This window comes from Microcaecilia unicolor, chromosome 1 (genome assembly GCF_901765095.1).
Source record: "Microcaecilia unicolor chromosome 1, aMicUni1.1, whole genome shotgun sequence".
In the NCBI taxonomy this organism is placed as follows: Eukaryota; Metazoa; Chordata; class Amphibia; order Gymnophiona; family Siphonopidae; genus Microcaecilia; species Microcaecilia unicolor.
Genome location: NC_044031.1, coordinates 390,779,971 through 390,799,818, shown reverse-complemented (window position 1 = coordinate 390,799,818; position 19,848 = coordinate 390,779,971). Strand labels below are relative to the sequence as shown.

The window sequence follows — 19,848 nt, the reverse complement described above, 5'->3', positions numbered from 1 at the left end:
AAAAAATCTAGCAGTAGAGCTATTAGAAACTTAAGTTTCCTCGGATGTATCCTATCAGGCCCCATTGCTTTATCTACTTTTAGTTTAGCTAGCATCTTACGGACACAGTCTCTTGAAAATTGTTTAAGGTCTGCCTGTCCTTTATTCCTATTTGTGTCTGTAATCTGTTGGGTTGGTCGTGAGCCCCGGTCAAGGCCCGCAGATCGCAGACCAAAGCCGGGGGGAGACCGACCCACCATTGTACGCCCCCAACTACCCAATACCCCTAGCCTACCCCTCCCCACCTTAGGAAGAAAGGGAAATAGGCATACAAGCGGGCCTCGTAGCCGAACTGGAACCCAGACACTCAGAGCCACTCGTACAGGCCTCACGGCCGAACCGGAACCCAGACACACCCAGGGATGGGAGAAAGGAACACAGGAGTGTCCCCCCCCCCCCCCCCCCCCCCACGGGATCCCCAAGGTGCCAGTCACGCTCTGTATACCAGCCGCAGGGCAAGGGAAAACAAAAGAACCAGAGTAGGGCCACACCCTCCCAGGGGCACAGCGCGGGACAGGGGCAAGTTGTGAGGGAAAGCCCAGCTGGAGACAAGTGAACTGATTACACCCACAAACACACGCTGTAACCAGCTCTCGCAAACCAAGGGAAGGGAAAGAAACACTGAAAAGGAAAACACAGATCAAAGCCACAGTACAGCACAACGTTCTGGCAGAGAACTGCCCAGGCTTTTAGTCACAAGGAAATGTAATGCCAAAGCAGGGAAAGCAGAAACATGCAGGCTAAAGTACACTGACGTCAGTAAAACCCCTGACAGCCAATCAGGAATGAAGTCCACCCCCTTCCCCTGCCAGACTGGCAGAATCATAATTGTCCATTTTCTTCTTTCCTACTTATGGCCCTCCCTCTGTGAACACTGAACAGAAATATTTGTTAAGCAGTTCTTGATTTTTCTGATTAGCCTCTGCATATTCTTCTCTTTTCCCTTTGAATCTCACAATTAATTTTACACTTCTGTCATTAACATATCTAAGAAAAAATCTTGTTCCCTCATGTTAGCTATTTTTAATTCCATTTGCATCTTTACTGTCTTGACTGCTTCCTAAGTTTCTGTTAGCTTGTCCAGATGTTACTGTAGTTTTACTCTTTCTGCAATAACTTGTAATAAACACCAACCATTTATCTTATTTCAGCTACTGCTTTAGAAACCATAGAGGCTTCTTCAATAGATGCCATCTTTTCTAAGCAGCCTTTGAAATATCATTTCATCATCTAAGAGGCTGAAATGCTGTCATCAGCACAGTCCATGCATTCATATGCAGAATGCAGTTTTCTTTGCCTTGGCCTTTATCTTCAACCATGACACCTATCTGCTTCATCCCCTTTTTCAGGGCCATGAAGTCACTTGGATGAGCAGCATTTGTTAATAGTCATTAGGATTGCATATTTATTTAATATATTTGTTTATATGTTTCTTCAAGAGTTCATGATGAGGTACAATAAAAAAAAAATGCATAACAGGCCCTCTGTAATGTCTTAGGGCTTTGCAAGCAGCAGACAGCACAACTCTTAGGGGATTATGTCTGCTTTTGGCAAATGGATGCCTCTTTGCCCCTCATAAGGGAGTCATCAGCAATCACTGTGGTTTGCTTTCTAGGTACAGTGGTTACTGACACTCTGGCTTTGGAGTTTACACATTGTTGCTCCATATCCAAGGATGATTTTTTCCTCTTTCACTTTCAGGGCTCTATACCAGTTCTTCAATTCAAGTGAATGTGGAGTTAGGGTGTAAATTATACTGTTTTGTGTAATCTGTGTACTGCTGTCATCTCACAGTGCAGGTTCAGCTTTCCCCCTGCTGAAATTTTTCATCTTAATTGCGTCAAGAAGCATTGCCACCTGTTTTCTCTCAGTTCCTGATAAAATCAATCTGTATGCATCTTTCACACCAAACCAGTTTCACACTGTGGATTAAGATGTCTGTTTGGACCGAGGTAGAAGTAGTAAAAGTGGCAACAGCCATCCTTCTACTGTTAGGAGTTTGGTACCTGTTGAAAGAAGTGAGAAAGACCAACGAAAGTCCCTACTTTTTCCACAGCTGTTTTACAAGTAAAATAATGTTGTTATAGCCACTGAGTGGATTCCGGTTTAAAGGAATCATTGCCTTTTGCTGTAAGAGGGAATTACTATGTAAAAGATAGTCTCTTTGATTCCCTGTGCACATAGTCCTTGCTTGCTTATGTGTTATGAAGTATGGAATGGTTTATCATATCTTTTTCAGATTATAAAATGTGTTCATTCATCTAAAAGGGGAGTAGTCTAGTATAGATCCCATTGTGTGGAGACATCTGCATTAGAAATTGGACACCTTTGAAGAACTTCTCTGTTGGAGATTTTGTCTTGCCACCTTATATTGCAGATGGCATTCAGGGAATTGCTCAAGTTGCTTGAGGTGTCTCTAGTAAAAGCATCCAAGATCCACATCTACAGCATAGTGGGCATTATTAGTTCTTGCTACACTTTGATCTTAGTGGTCGGACTCTCCCCTCTCTCATCCCATAAGACAATGATGGAGTCTGCCAAAAGAAAAGCTTGCCTTGGCAATGTGTAGTATAACCTCACAGTCAATGTTGGTGAAGTTAGAATGCTTTCAGAATACCATAGTTTGTCAGTTGTAGTAACTTGTGTTCTTAATGAAAACTGCAGGCTAGAAGCTTGCTGGTACATAAATGCCATATTTTTCGGGCTGAACATAAGCTTGATGCATGCCTGTGCAAACCAGTCTGCAATAATCTGGATGTCTTCCAATGAGTGAGCTCCTAGTGCACAGTCATACACAATCAACAGGTCTCTGGCTATTAATGCCATCTCCTTCAAGTGAGCCTTTAGACATTTCAGGTTAATTAATTCTCCATCAGATTGTTGCAAAATGTAAATGGCATCCAGGAGCATCATAGAAAAGACAATAGAGCATATAGTAGAGTGATACATCCCTGGGATAAGCAACATGGAATCTATCTATTCTTTGGAATCCTGCCAGGTATTTGTGACTTGAATTGGCCATTGTTGGAAACAGATACAAGATCTGGTGACTTTTGGTTTAACCAAGTATGGCAAATTTTATGTTCTTATTAATGGTAACAGATTTGGATTGGTCCTTCATTGTCCAGTGAAGGGTAACCTTCAAGGAGTCTACTGGTCAAAATTCTGAAGGACTTACCCATTTGCTTTCAAATTCCTGTCCCTTTGATTGAATAAATTATGACTGTATAGGTCAGTATGCATCCAAAAGTATTATGTATAAAGTGGGGCGGAATTAGAAGCGTGATGGAGGTAGATCAGACACTGGCAATGTTTAGCTGCTATCCAGATAATTTATTTGTATCTATGTATTTGGTTAAATACTACACACCTTCTTCAAGCAGGCAGTTCAAAATGAGTTAACATCTCATTTAAAAAAGTCTAAAAATAGTTATATATAAATAAAAATGCTAATAAAAATCCCCTCAACCCCATCCACCTTGGTTTGTTGAAACCCAAATTCCTAAAGATCTATACCTCTCCCTCATCAAGGACCTCATTCTCATAAAACATCCAGTTACTCATTCCTAATTATCAAAGCTTCAGTATTCCACCAACATATATTAAAATACTTACATTTTCACAATCAGAACTTCTCATCTTTAAAAGACTTCCCAAACAAACCAAGTTCCTGAACTCTTAAAGCCAGATAGCTGCCTACTTAGTAGAGAGTTCCACAGCCTAGAGCCCCTGAAAGCAAATGCATGATCTCTAGTACACCAAATCCTTACCCCTTCTGCAATGTGAAATAAGAAATGATGTGATGAACGTAACACTCTACCTCATGTCTAAGATACCCAGCAGATATTTATGATACTGAGTCCCTTCTACCAGGTGAATAATCTTAAAAATAGGGCACAGAATTTTAAACTGAATTCTCACCTGTATACAAATCTGAACATAAAAATAGTAGTCCTAACTTTGCTGAAAATGCAGTCCAGCTGTATAATGTGAACTAAAACTAAAACATCACAAGACACAAAAAGAAAGGGGCTGTAAAATAGCGCAGCAATCGTGAACCAGTTAACAATGCAAGTTATAATAAGCGGAAACACACCAGGTAAATTCTGTATGTATTTACTTGCTTTTAAATATGCCATTCCAAGTAGTTGAAAGCTTGTGCAGAGTGTGTAAAAAGACAGTACAATCTGCAGTATTCTGAAGCCACTCCTTTTTGTGTTGTCAGCAGTCAGACTTCTGATGACATGTGAACACAACACTTTTTGAGATTTGCTTTTTGTTTTCAGCATATTTTAACTGGCGGGGCCGAACAGATTTAGAGATGTGATTGTGATACTGTTCCCTGCTCATGGCATATAGCCTTTCCACAATGCCTGTAGATCCCAGCCATTTTGGGAGACAGCATTAGCCGCATGTCTACTGACGCATCCTTGTCTCAGACTGCAGGAGAGACATAGGGCTGCTCTCCTGTCTGCTTTGTGCCAGAAAGTGGCTGTTATCTAATGGGAAGGCTTGTCTTCTCTTTGCTGAGACCAGATGACGACCTTTACCAGCCATATGACGTGGGTTCAGCTGCTTTAGTGTGTTGTTGCCAGCTCCAGCTGAAAGATAAGTACCAAGTGCTGTTTATTTACACCTTATATGTGTGTAAACAAAGAAACTGACACCTAGTATAAAGAAGAATAATCAACAATTTTTATTTTTTCAACTGTCCTCCCTTGGACAGAGGCAGTATGAGAACATCATACAGGAAGCAAAATATACTCACAATACACAATCAGCAATAATACACAGAAGTTAGTTTGCTTAAGTTACATATATGTTGCTCTGTTTATATACACTTACATTCGTACTGCACCCAATGCCTGCACGTCAGCAACCCTTTTCTTTGAAGCCTGTTCTTTCTTATCTGCAAATGTCAGCAGCATTTTTTCTACCCCTGCACAGACTTTCTGTCTCTGTTTCACACAAGGCTACCCAGCTCAAGGCTGATTCTATGACTCCCTTATTGTTTTCACAGGTTTGTGACTCATAGTTCTTTTGCCTTAATACCTGCACTTCACTGACCATAGGAACTTTATACTGTTCAACTGGTTCTCATTATATTTATGCAGCATGTTTTATTATTAACAGTGCACACTGCACAGACACATTAATTTAGCTTGGCATAATGAGAACATGTCAGCAAAGTCAGTGAAGAGGATTATATAAATAGCTGTCAGTATGAAGAATAGATTTGCAGGTCTGCGCTAGGGTTTTAATTCTTGAAATCTAGTCCAAAAATGTATCTAGTCCAACAATAGGAGTCAACTTGTTCTTTATTTGTTTTCTTTCTTTGCAGTATAGTACACTAATATTCTATCTAGATATGCAGATTACAGTATATACAAAGGTTTTGTGTGTGTATATATATGTATATATTTTGTACACATACATAAATATACATCTATAAATATATAATGAGAGCACATTCCCAGCCTGCTTAGCGGGGCGAAAGTGGGTTTTATTCCAAACAGGCATTCTGTATCTCATGTACGCAAAATCCTCTTAGCCATGGCATATTGTAAAAGCATACAGGAGCCTCTTATGTTAGTCAGCCTAGATGCCGCTAAGGCGTTTGATCAGGTGGATTGGCGTTATCTGTTTCGAGTGCTAGAATGGCTAGAGTTTCCTAGAGGTTTTCGGAGGATCATTCAGGTGTTATACTCGGGACTTGGGGCGCAGGTACTGGTGAATGGTGGAAGGTCAGACTGGTTCCCCATCCAGAGAGGCACACGCCAAGGATGTCCGCTGTCTCCACTATTGTTTGACATTTCATTAGAGCCGCTGCTCAGGACGTTGAGTAGGTTAGAGGGGATCACGGGAGTCCACTTGGGCAAGGATGAGGAGAAAGCCTTAGCATATGCTGACGACATAATGTTAGTTTTAACGCAGCCACAGGCATCGTTGCGGTGCGCGCTTGAAGTGGTGGAACTCTATGGTGATTCCTTAGCATATGCTGACGACATAATGTTAGTTTTAACGCAGCCACAGGCATCGTTGCGGTGCGCGCTTGAAGTGGTGGAACTCTATGGTGATTTGTCGGGATTCACATTGAATTTACAGAAGTCCTGTGCGTTGCCACTCGATGAATCCATTAAACAAACATGGCGGGGAGAATTTAAGGTACGATGGGCTGACAAGGACATGAAATACTTAGGGGTATTGATTCCACAGGATTTAGCTGACTTATATAGCATTAATGTTAAGCCGCAACTAGCCATGTTGAAACAAAAGCTGACTCTGTGGCGGACACTACCATTTACGATATGGGGTCGCATTGCCCTTTTTAATATGTTGATTGCCCCTAGGTGGCTATATGTGTTTCAGCAGCTTCCCCTGTTTCTAAAAGGAAGGGAGGAACAAAGTCTAAATAAGCTGATTCAGTCTTATTTATGGCAAGGTAAAAGGCCCAGGCTGCCACTGGAGACGATAATGACTCCGAAGGAGTATGGTGGGATGGGGCTCATGAATCTCCGATATCTGTCCATTGCCTGTGCCGTGAGGCATATCAATGATTGGTATCGGGGAACATCGGATTTTTCCATTACTCCAGTAGAGGTCTCAAGATTTCAGGAGACGCATTTCAGTTACCTCCTACACGCTGGTAATAGATTGCCAGCCCAAGCATTTGAGAAGAACCCGCTTTTGTATTCACTCAGGGCCACTTGGAGATGGGTGTGTAAGCGTCACCACTTCTCATCTAAAACAACAACTCTGCTATCAATTAGTAATAATCCAGATTTTCCCCCGGGACAGGGATTTAGTGTATTTAGCCAATGGGCAAGAAAAGGGATCAAATACTTAGCACAGGTGATTAATGAGGAAGGGATGATGCGGCCCTTTCAAAGTTTTTGTGAGGAGTTTGGACTCCAGGGGTCACATCAGTTTGCCTATATTCAATTACAATACTATGTGTCAACATTGAAGTGGACTGATCTGACGGAGGACGTGACCGACGTGCTCACCGAAATGTATACTTTGGGAGCTCAGCAAAAGGTCCCTTTGAAGTTTCACCACCAACAATTAAAAGATACCACCATGGAGTTGAATAATGCGCGCTTGGCCCAAGCCTGGTCAAAAGATTTAGGTTGTCAGATAACCGCAGACATATATCAGGCCTCTCTATAGGTACACTATATAAGATGGATTGTCAGCTTCGCAGGCTGATAAACTTTATCGTTTCCTCTTACGAACTCATTTGCCACCAAGGAGAGCAGCTAGATTTATTGAGTCATGTGATGGCACATGCCCTAAATGTGGGGAGGGAACAGCATCCCTGGGTCACATGTTTTGGCAGTGTCCTTTAGTCTTGCAGTTTTGGGATGCGGTTCTCAAGTACATAGATAAAATCTGGGGGTGCACTCTGGTACTAGACCCACTACTCCTCTTTTTCAAACATACCTATACAGGGACCCCACCAAAAGGGTTTAAATGCTTTGTGCAGTTGGCCATCTTATTTGGAGTTTTGACTATTTTGCATGGCTGGCTGTCGGACCAGAGTCCTTACCGGGTCATATGGAGAACTCAGCTGATTCAGCAAAAGAGATTGGAGAGATGTGGCATTAGAGATTTGGATACTGTAATGGGAGCTCATTTTCGTGCACAATGGGGAGCCCCTGTGGTTAAAACTGCCCGCTAGAGGGAGGAGCTATATTTTAAATATTTGAGCAAATCACGGGGGGAGGGGGGATGGAAGGGAAGGAATTTCTGGGTAGGAATAGAGTGGGATGGGGGGGGGGTGGGGTGGAGGGGGGGGGGGGGAGATGTTTGTTTTTCAAGTACTTGGTTGAAATTCTTGCTGCCTAGTCTGGAATATGTTCTGTCAAGTGTTTTGTCACGTTTTGTGCAAGGTTAATTAAAATGATTAAACATACAACCAACAGTACTACAATTCAAAAACGCAATTGATGATATATTATTAGTAATTTGTAATCATCATTAAATTTGCCCATGGCTGAGGCGTGGAGTCTTAGTGAAGGGCTGTAAGGATTAAGACCGTTTGTGGTATACTATGTTGATTTGTACTTTGCCTCATGTAATATGATGATTTTATTCGTTCTGTTGTTGGTTCCTGTTTATATCTTGAAATCTTAATAAACAGATTTAAACATAAATATATAATGTGTGTGTGCTTTTATTAAACCTCATGGACTGTGTATCTTACTGAATGTTTATTTGAAAGCCAACAAAAGATTAAAAAAAACCTATTTTACAGCATTCCATTTTTATGTGTACACATACATTTTAATGCATATATAGGGTAATAAAAAATGTTCCTATGCATCTCTTCAAATCCCAAGATTAATGTAGAAAGCAGTTTCTTAGTAGTAATGATTTACATGATTTTTTACTATAATCCAATAATAGAGCCAAAAAAAGGATATATGTACTTCCAAAACCTATCAATTACAAAAATCCTTTTATTTCCTATTAGCGTGATGTTGCTAAATTACTATCTTATAAAAATGGGGGGAAAGCCTCAAGTGACTCAGTTATTCACAGCTCAACGGCCTTCAACATTTCGGAGCACTCACTCATCATTGGCATAAAAACTTCCATAAATTCTTATGGAGACACCGCATTCTGGTACAATCCACAGTACTCACCCACGCTGACTACTGCAACAGTATCTTCATTGGCTGCAAAGCCCAAATCCTAAAAAAACTCCAAACCGTCCAAAACACGGCAGCCAGACTTATTTTTGGTAAATCAAGGTTCGAAAGTACAACACCTCTTCGTGAAAAACTCCACTGGCTCCCTATCAAGGAACGAATAAACTTCAAAGCCCGCACACTGATCCACAAGATCCTCCATGGAGAATCTCCATAGTAACATATAACATAGTAACATAGTAGATGACGGCAGAAAAAGACCTGCATGGTCCATCCAGTCTGCCCAACAAGATAAACTCATATGTGTATACCTTACCTTGATTTGTACCTGCCTTTTTCAGGGCACAGACTGTACAAGTCTGCCCAGCAGTATTTCCCGCCTCCCAACCACCAGTCCCGCCTCCCATCACCGGCTCTGGCACAGACCGTATAAGTCTGCCCTCCACTATCCTCGCCTCCCAACCACCAACCTCTCTTCCCCCACCTGCTCCGCCACCCAATTTTGGCTAAGCTTCTGAGGATCCATTCCTACTGCACAGGATTCCTTTATGCATATCCCACGCATGTTTGAATTCCGTTACCGTTTTCATCTCCACCACCTCCCGCGGGAGGGCATTCCAAGCATCCACCACCCTCTCCGTGAAAAAATACTTCGTGACATCTTTTTTGAGTCTGCCCCCCTTCAATCTCATTTCATGTCCTCTCGTTCTACCGCCTTCCCATCTCCGGAAAAGATTTTTTTGCGGATTAATACCTTTCAAGTATTTGAACGTCTGTATCATATCACCCCTGTTCCTCCTTTCCTCCAGGGTATACATGTTCAGGTCAGCAAGTCTTTGCTCATATGTCTTGGAATGCAAATCCCATACCATTCTCGTAGCTTTTTTTTGCACCGCTTCCATTTTTTTAACATCCTTCGCAAGGTACGGCCTCCAAAACTGAACACAATACTCCAGGTGGGGCCTCACCAACAACTTGTACAGGGGCATCAACACTTCCTTTCTTCTGCTGATCACACCTCTCTCTATACAGCCTAGCAACCTTCTCGCTACGGCCACCGCCTTGTCACACTGTTTCGTCGCCTTCAGATCCTCGGATACTATCACCCCAAGATCCCTCTCCCCCTCAGTACCTATCAGACTCTCCCCGCCTAACACATAAGTCTCTCGTGGGTTTCTACTCCCTAAATGCATCACTTTGCATTTCTTCGCATTGAATTTTAATTGCCAAACCTTAGACGATTCTTCTAGCTTCCTCAGATCCCTTTTCATGCTTTCCACTCCCTCCCGGGTGTCCACTCTGTTGCAAATCTTAGTATCATCCGCAAATAGGCAAACTTTACCTTCTAACCCTTCGGCAATGTCACTCACAAATATATTGAACAGAATCGGCCCCAAGCTACATGACCAATCTAATCGACCTACCAGCCAGGAACGGGTCCAAATCTTCTCGAACATATCTCAATCTTCACCTGCCTAATTGCAAAGGTCTCAAATACAAAACCTACTATGCATCCAACTTCTCCGTTTATAGGCAGCCAACCTTGGAACGCCATACCAAGATTCATCCGAACAACAAATGAACAGTTTCCGAAAGCTGCTGAAAACATACCTCTTCAAACAAACGACCCAACTTAATTTACGATCAAAATCCACACCACTAACATTAAACATGCCTCAACCCTCCCCCACTTCTTATCATCTTGTCCTTCTCTATACAATTGTATTATCTTTGTGATAACTTTTTACCCATATATTGTATTACCTCTATGATACTTTGTACACATACATTATGTTATCTCTGTGATACTTGTACCCATACATTGTAAGCCGCACTGAACCTGCTATCGAGTGGGAAAGAGTGGGGTATAAATGCTATAAATAAATAAAATCAAGGTTCGCCTTGATAAAGCTGAAACAGCGACAAGGGACCCTGTTGGAAAACAAAAGATAAGTGCTTTATGCTGTACGGTTTTGAAAACACTATAAAAAACTAATTAAGGAATCATAATGCTAATTTAAACAACGGAGGTTTTGAGCCAATGATGAGTCCAGTCCATGTGTGTCACATGATATTTCAGATGGTGACCTGGGATAAACAGAGGCTTTCCTCCACCATATGAATGAATTAGTTTCACGGTGTAATATCCACTATCTAGACATTGAACGTTGTTATTTTGATTTGAGTGGTAGAGTCCTTTTTGATTTTAATTTTTAATAAACAGAAGCTTACCTTTGCAGTGGTATAGTCTCTTTTTCTTTCCACAGCCAACAATGGCCAAGGTTTCGGGTCCTGCTTCAGGGTCTGTGGTCCGTGTCACTGTCTGTAAAGAGTAACAGAAATGTTTCTGAATAAGAATATCCGTGCAGCAACTCATACTTACTAAAGAACTACTATCAACGCCTCACTTCACTCCTGCAATCTGCTCATCTGTCCGGTGCTGTTCACCAACATGGCGCTCTAAAATATCAGGTGACATCAGACGCCACTGGCCTAAACTGACCAATGAATGGCCTTGAAAAAAATCAACCAATGAATTACCTTGAAAAAATTGAAGTCCCACTCTTCAAAAAAAAAAAAAAATGGCTGCACGCAATCCTGGAGTTGAGCCTGCCTGGGTGTAGTGTTTGCAGACGGTGTATCCATTTTTGTTCTTGTTATAGGAGCACAAGTTTTTTTGTCACCCCCTCTAATGTTGAAATTAACTTGCTGTAGGACAACTCATCTCAAAGATTCAAATGGATGGTTTTCTTTTAACGCAGTGTGCTGCCAACAGTGCTGAGATCTTTTTAATGTGTATATTACTTTTATGTTCCGTCAGCTGTGTGGCTAGCTTTCTCGAAGTTTGTCCAACATATAACTTGTTGCATGGACATATAATACAGTAAACAACAAATTCCGATGTGCAAGATGTCTTAGATTGCAGAGTAAAACTCCTGCCTAATTGCGGATCTAAAAAATCTCGTGTGACAAGCATAACGTCACACATCCCACATGATCCACATCTGGTGTGTCCAACTTCAGAGTCACTCTTGTAGGTCAATGGTCTTAAAGCCGCAGGAGACAAAATTTCCTTAAGATTCCTTCCTCTACTATAGGCCATTCTCGCTGTAACATCTGAGAATGTTGGTGATGTTGTGGTAATTTGCTAGCGTTTTCTAATCGCAGCAGACACTTGCGAGGCAGTGGTCGAGTATCTCAAAATGCAAGTTATTATTCTCTCGTCCCCTATATCTTCTCTCTTCCTCTGTAATAGTAGGTAGTCCCGATTTGTTAAATTTAGCCCTTTTATATATGCTTTATGGACTGTTGATTTAGGGTACCCTCTATTGCTTAATCTCTTCTTGAGATCATTTGATCTCGACCACTGCCTCACAAGTGTCTGCTGCGATTACAAAACACTGGCATATTATTCTGACATTACCAACATTCTCAGAAGTTAGAGTGAGAATGGCCTAGAGTAGGAGTCACTTGAGGTTTCATGATTTTTTTACCCATTCAGTGACCTCAGCTTACCTTCCTTCTTGCTCTCTCAAGCTGTTTCACATCAGTGCTCATTTAAAGGCAAGTGTACTGTAAATCCACAGGGACTTTTCGATCACCTTGTTATTTTGTTTTAATATGTATCTTATGAGTTTTGTTAAATTATGCTTGGGAGCCAGAACAAAAACAAAAAATATTTTATGAAATATTTGTAAAGATTTTTATGCTTTCTAATAGTTCTTTATGGTTGTCTGTCCATATAAATGAAGAAGATTTTTTTAAACTAGTATAAATTAGTAAATTAACAATATTTACATGAGTAAAATTGTGTATGCCAAAAAAACCCAAAAAAACGAATATAATAAAATTCCATGGCATACGATCACAGGTGCTCTACTTGATAAGTGAGGGGCTGCAGAGTGAATGCACTTATAGGTCAATAAAAGGAGCTTGAATTGTATACGGAAACGGATAGGGAGTCAGTGAAGTGATTTCAGAAGAGGGCTGATATGGGCATAGCGACTTTGGCGAAATATTATTCGTGCAGCAGAATTTTGAACAGATTGAAGAGGAGAGAGATGGCTGAGTGGAAGACCTGTGAGAAGCAAGTTGCAGTAGTCAGAGGTGATGAGAGTGTGGATGAGGGTTCTGATAGCGTGCTCAGAAAGGAAAGGGCGAATTTTGGCGATATTATAGAGGAAGAAACAACAGGTTTTAGCAATCTGTTGAATATGTGCAGAGAAGGAGAGGGAGGAGTAGAAGATGACCCCAAGGTTGCGAGCAGATGAGACAGGAAGAATGAGCATGTTGTCGACAGAAATAGAGAGTGGGGGAAGGTGAGAGGTTGGTTTAGGTGGGAAGATAAGGAGTTCAGTTTTGGACATATTGAGCTTCAGGTGACGGTCAGACATCCAGGCAGTTCCTGGGAAGGAGTGTAGGGAGAGATGAGGGTGAAGAGGTAGTGAGGGGCAGCAGAGTGAATGCACTTATAGGTCAATAAGAGGAGCTTCAACTGTATACGGAAACGGATAGGGAGACAGTGAAGTGACTTCAGAAGAGGGCTGATTTGGGCATAGCGACTTTGGCGAAATATTAATCCTGCAGCAGAATTTTGAACAGATTGAAGAGGAGAGAGATGGCTGAGTGGAAGACCTGTGAGAAGCAAGTTGCAGTAGTCCAAGCGAGAGGTGATGAGAGTGTGGATGAGGGTTCTGGTAGCGTGTTCAGAAAGGAGAGGGCGAATTTTGGCGATATTATAGAGGAAGAAACAACAGGTTTTAGCAATGTGCCAAGGAGAGGGAGGAGTCGAAGATGACCCCAAGGTTACAAGCAGAAGAGACAGGAAGAATGAGCGTGTTGTCAACAGAAATAGAGAGTGGGGGAAGGGGAGAGGTTGGTTTAGGTGGGAAGATAAGGAGCTCAGTTTTGGACATACTGAGCTTCAGGTGGCAGTGAGACATCCAGGCAGCAATGTTAGACCTGGATTTCTGCCGAGATTTCAGGTGTGGAGAGGTAGATCTGGGAGTCATCAGCGTAAAGGTGATATTGAAAACTGTGGGATGAGATTAGAGCACATAAAAAGATGCATGTTTTTTTTAGAGATGTATCAAATATATAATATTAGACAGAGTATACTTACTCCCTTGGTGCTCTGATCTGAGCCCAAGTGCATTCACTCTGCTGCCCCTCACTACCTCTCCACCCTCATCTCTCCCTACACTCCTTCCCAGAAACTCCGTTCACTAGGTAAATCTCTCCTAATTGCACCCTTCTCCTCCATCGCTAACTCCAGACTCCGTTCCTTTTATCTCGCCGCACCTTATGCCTTGGATAGACTTCCTGAGCCATTACGTCAAGCTCCATCCCTGGCCGCTTTCAAATCCGGACTAAAGGCCTACCTGTTTGACGCTGCTTTTAATTCCTAACTTGTCACCTGCTCGTAACCTTTATCTTCCTCTCTTCAATAGTCCCCTTTCCTTATGTGTCCTATCTGTCTGTCCTACCCTTATTTGTCCTATCTGTCTGTCCTGATTTAGTTTGTAAGCTCATTTGAGCAGGGACTGTCTTTTCTTGATGTTCAATTGTGAAGCGCTGCGTACGACTGGTAGCGCTGTAGAAATGATTTGTAGTAGTAGTAATATTCATCATATTCTATTTTTAGATTTAACATTGTGAGCTGCCTAGATGGCTTATCCGTATGGCGGGATGGTAAATGATGATAAACTTGGAAATTTAAGACAGGGGCTCAGGACACACCTAGTCAGTCAGGTTTTCAGGATACCCACAGATACCTTCTCTGCGCATATCCAGCAGATAGCCAAGACCTGTCGCTTCTTTCTCTTTAACATCAGCAAAATTCGCCCTTTCCTCTCTGAGCACACCACCCGTACTCTCGTACACGCTCTCATTACCTTTCGCCTTGACTACTGCAACCTACTCCTTACTGGCCTCCCACTTAGCCATCTATCCCCCCTTCAATCTGTTCAGAACTCTGCTGCACGTCTTATATTCCGCCTGAACCGATATACTCATATCACCCCTCTTCTCAGGTCACTTCACTGGCTTCCAATCAGATACCGCATACAGTTCAAGCTTCTCCTTCTTACCTACAAATGCACTCAGTCTGCAGCCCCTCATTACCTCTCTACCCTCATTTCCAATTACGTTCCCGCCCGTAACCTCCGCTCACAGGACAAATCCCTCCTCTCAGTACCCTTCTCCACCACCGCCAACTCCAGGCTCCGCTCATTCTGCCTCGCCTCACCCTATGCTTGGAATAAACTTCTTGAGCCCTTACGCCAAGCCCCCTCCCTACCCATCTTCAAATCCTTGCTCAAAGCCCACCTCTTCAATGTTGCTTTCAGCACCTAACCTTTATACCTTTCAGGAAATCTAGACTGCCCCTATTTGACTGACTGTACATTTGTCCTTTAGATTGTAAGCTCCTTTGAGCAGGGTCTGTCCTTCTATGTTAAATTGTACAGCGCTGCGTAACCCTAGTAGCGCTTTAGAAATGTCAAGTAGTAGTAGATGATACAAGCTGGGGTAAGACTTTTCAGGTTAAGTTTTTCTGTGTATTTTTTTAAAATAAATGGTTGAAGCTGCTTTTTCTTTCTATTTTTCCAGTTCTCAAGGTTTTTTCATGGTTTTGTGCTCTTGTTTTGTATTTCTGATCCAGGCGAGGAACATTACAACTGCATCTCTGCGCTGCATAAGTCAATGCGTGGGTCGGATGAGAATGCATCCCTCTACTGGCTTGGTCGGATGCTTGAAGGAGGCGAGAACCCGCTGTATGTGGCAAGACGGCTTGTGAGGTTTGCAAGCGAGGACATAGGTAAGCTGTAGAGCAGAAGACCTCTTCTGTATCAGGATGGGGTAAATAGGGGAAGTCTCTTCAAAATCCCATGTCACATGCTATTAATGATGATGGTGTATTAAAAATGTGAGAGATAGAGTGAAGCTGTAAGACAAGTTTCTGTTAGAAAAATGGAATGCAGCCAGTATATGTATGTATATCCTTCCTTCAGAAGACAGAAGGTAATTGTATTTTAGTTTTAATAGTGGAGTGTGAATGTGGTTGAATGTGTGTGAGTGTATTGATGTAAGCAACATAGAGAAGCTGATACAGATTTAAAATCTGGAAAATTGTTTTCATAATTTTTAATAAAGTTGAATGAGAAAATAACGATTGTAATTACTTGTAAGGGAGACATTGATTTTATAACTAGAGTGAAATTGAGTTACTCATTAAGAAGGGAGGATAATGAATATGCTTGAGATCTGCATGGATACTACCTCCACTGTATGCAGATCTATCATGCATATTCGTTATGATACTAAATGAGTTATCGTACCCAAACTGTGCATACAATTTATATCTTACTTCTAATGCCAGTCAGAAAATCACAAATTTCATTAAACTTTTATAATATTTTCCTCTTTACTGAAAATTTTTATGCAATAAACACTTTCTTGTGGAAATATTTCCTGTTTTTACTGTATAAACACAAATCAACTTACATATGTATGTTATAACATCATACTTACTAAACACCAAGCATACCACCATACATACTTCAATGGAGCTAATTGCCACCACTCTTTTTTACTCAAAATACAAATGCAAAAAATGAGTAAAAAAGAGTGGTGGCAGTTAGCTCCATTGAAGTATGTATGGTGGTATGCTGTGCAACTATAGGTAATCCTTTGTTGAGAGTTTGGAAAGTATTTTTTGGAATAATACTGTTGCTGTAAGGGTAGATTGGGAGGGCTGCTAGCGGAGGGGGGAAGGGGAGGTACAGGGGGGATGGGAATGGGGGGGGGGGGAAGAGGGGAGTTAATTATGTATAACAGTTTGCCTATTGGCTAGTTGTGCGTTGTTAATCTGAAAGGTGTTCTGTTAGTAACCAGACTGTGTTGCACTTGCATACTATGTTAAAAAACTTTTTAATAAAAACCGTTTAAACATAAAATCAGCAGGCATTATATGGAGGGATATGTAGTATAACTTCTACTGCAGTAGAAAAATGATGGATGTGTTCTGATATGTGTGTAAGGGAGAAATCTTGAACATTTTTTCATACATTTGATAGTATATCTATAGTTTTGCCCACAGACTATTGGCTTCTTATCACTTTTAATAATGCTGTTAAACTTTACCATCTTGTAAGTCGTCCTTGTTAAAACTGATTGGAACCACATCTGTGTGTGCTGAGCATGCGCAGGAGAGCTGACATTAGAAATTAAAGTGCACCTGCTGAATTAAGTGTTGCTGCAGGAATCTGTACTAAGCCACTCCTCTTCATTTTCTTCATAAATTATCAGGATAAAAGGAAAATTGCTCATTTGCACATAATATAAGAATATGCAACAGCGTATATATACACAGACACATTTACTGATTATGTATTATCCTGTTGGAAGCTTTCCAAAAATACTAGGACTAGGGGACATGCGATGAAACTACGGTGTAGTAAATTTAAAACAAATCGGAGAAAATATTTCTTCACTCAACGCGTAATTAAACTCTGGAATTCGTTGCCGGAGAACGTGGTGAAGGCGGTTACCTTGGCAGAGTTTAACAAGGGGTTAGATGGTTTCCTAAAGGGCAAGTCGATAAACCACTACTAAATGGACTTGGGAAAAATCCACAATTCCGGGAATAACATGTATAGAATGTTTGTACGTTTGGGAAGCTTGCCAGGTGCCCTTGGCCTGGATTGGCCGCTGTCATGAACAGGATGCTAGGCTCGATGGACCCTTGGTCTTTTCCCAGTGTGGCATTACTTATGTACTTATGTAAGCTACTTAACAGGAAAATTAAATGTTGCTTTGCATAAGCCAGGTTTTGATTGTGGATGGGGTTCCACACAATGTGGCACTCCTGTGTCTCAGAATGTATGATTTTAAATGTCTTACCTGCATTGAAAAAGGTGGAATTAGCAGAAATTTGAAAAATGTAAGCAACAGTACAGGTCACCAAAGCTTTCAGCCTCTTGTTATTGGCATTCAGTTACCTTCCTGAAGAATTTGTTTATCACCTTTCAGAGGCTAGCACATACTGTTGTAATGCTACACCTTATGTCTGTCACCAGGGCTCAGGCAATTAGAAATTGTAGTCCAAGGATTGAATGATTTTTTTTTTTTTCATTTTTATTTAGTCTGCTTTATCTAAAACTTCTAGGTGGATTACAGAATTAAAACATACACAATAAAAACAGTCTAAATACATGTGCAACATATAAGCAAAATATCAACAGATGGTATTGGTAGGGGAATTTGATATCAATAAGAATGGGAGGTTCTTACCTGTAAATAACTAACTCATTCCTTCTGTGATATAGGACTGGCAGATCCTTTGGCACTAAATCAAGCTGTAGCTGCTTACCAAGGCTGCCATTTTATTGGAATGCCGGAATGTGAGGTGAGTCTTTCTTGGGTGGTTTGGATTGCATTGTTTTGTTTTGTTGTTTAAGTGTACCTCAAGTATATTCACTGTTGGAAAGTTGCCCATTGATATTTAGGTACCTGCTACTGTCCCAACAAGTAAGTATAGTGGCAACAGACTGGATACTAAAATGAAGAGTGGGTAAAGTAAGTCCAAAGATGCAAGAGTCTTCTGTCTAGGACAGGGCTGTCGGCTGTCTGGCCACAAAAGGCCATTTGACAGAGAATTTCACTTTGGTGGGCTGTGCTTCACTAGCATGTATTGGTGACATATTTTTAAACAATATATTACATTCAACAAATTGGTTTGCCATCACATTCAACTTAAAAATACTGATATTCAGCCGTTCGCTTCTGTACCATCTTTACACGCAATAAAATTCTGTACCTAGGTATGCTTGCTGTATCATCATGCAGTTACTTATAGATAGTATCCTGTGTTCCATTTCATTAGATAAATGTATTTTTCTTCATTGTACTCTAATTGACTTATACAGATTGTATACAAGCACACTGAAGTCACAGGGTCTATTATAGAAACTATTTTTAGAAAGAATTCAGTATTATTAATATTATAATTACAGAATATCAGTATTATTTTAGATCAGAGTGGGCTGGCCAATAGAAAACACATTGTAAATCATCTGTTAGCATTTGGTCTCCTAGGTGAAATGTCATGGTGCTGTCATGTCAGCTTCCACTGCTTTCTCGCCCTGTGTTCTGCAGGTTCTTCTTGCCCAGTGTGTTACTTACATGGCTAGAGCACCCAAGTCCATAGAAGTGTACCAGGCATACAGCAAGGTGAAGGAGTGCTTAAAGAACCATAAAGGGCCTCTTCCATCAGTGCCACTACACCTGAGGAACGCACCCACCAAGCTCATGAAGAGCCTAGGCTATGGGAAGGGCTACAAGTACAACCCCGTGTACCAGGAGCCTGTGGAGCAGAACTATTTGCCTGGGGAGCTTAAAGGAATCAAGTTTTTTTGAATCCAAGTTCTTTTTTTTTTTTTTTTAAGTATAATGGGCTAGATTCAGTAACTGACGCTCAAAAATCAGTGTGAACAAAATCAGCACTCAACACTGTGCACCCATTATGGAATACTATTGAGTGCCAATTTCAGCACCCAAATTTAGACACCAGGACTTCATGTCTGATGAAACCAGATGTAATTCTTGGCACCCAATTTAGTCGCACATCCCTGGTATTCTGTAACACAGTACGCAAATTTTAGGAATGCTCTGACTGAGCCATGCTCCTCCCATAGCCACACCCCCTTTTGGGTTGCATGCTATAGTATTCAGGTGCACATTGTTCTAGAATACTGCATAGCAAGATGTGCACCCAATTTCTTAGCACCCAATTATTTGCACTAATTGAATTGTGAGCCAATTTAGTTGTTCACGCATCTTGAACTGATGCCCGATTTTTGGCACCACTATCCAAAGAAAGGAAAAAAAAAAAATTATATCACAGTATGAAGAGAACTGGTTTTATTTCTCCAGGCAAAAAGCTGCACTGTTGTAAGCAATCTGTATTGGGCCTCTTACATTTTCGGGTGTAACGAAAGACTAATTGTAAGGAAGGGTACAAAGCCCACTCTTCTGAATTGTCGTTTCACTTCCTTTTGGATATATACATGCTTTTGTGTAGAGTCAAACATCACGCAAATATTTGTTGGCCTCTGCTGGTGCTTGGAAATTGCACCCTTAGCCATATTGGCGTAAT

The 19,848-nt window shown here is 41.2% G+C and overlaps 1 protein-coding gene across 1 annotated transcript in view; it reads left to right on the top strand.

The window, feature by feature from the left end:
- The window catches only part of LOC115482115 (ATPase WRNIP1-like), a 64,508-nt gene extending 45,383 nt beyond the window's left edge, over nt 1-19,125 (top strand). Inside the window, exons 3-5 of the mRNA XM_030221721.1 lie at nt 15,355-15,510; nt 18,020-18,099; nt 18,849-19,125. Coding sequence (XP_030077581.1) covers nt 15,355-15,510; nt 18,020-18,099; nt 18,849-19,109 — 497 coding nt within the window. The 3' untranslated portion in view covers nt 19,110-19,125. The remainder of the gene's footprint in view (nt 1-15,354; nt 15,511-18,019; nt 18,100-18,848) is intronic.
- The last annotated feature ends 723 nt before the right edge of the window (nt 19,126-19,848 follow it).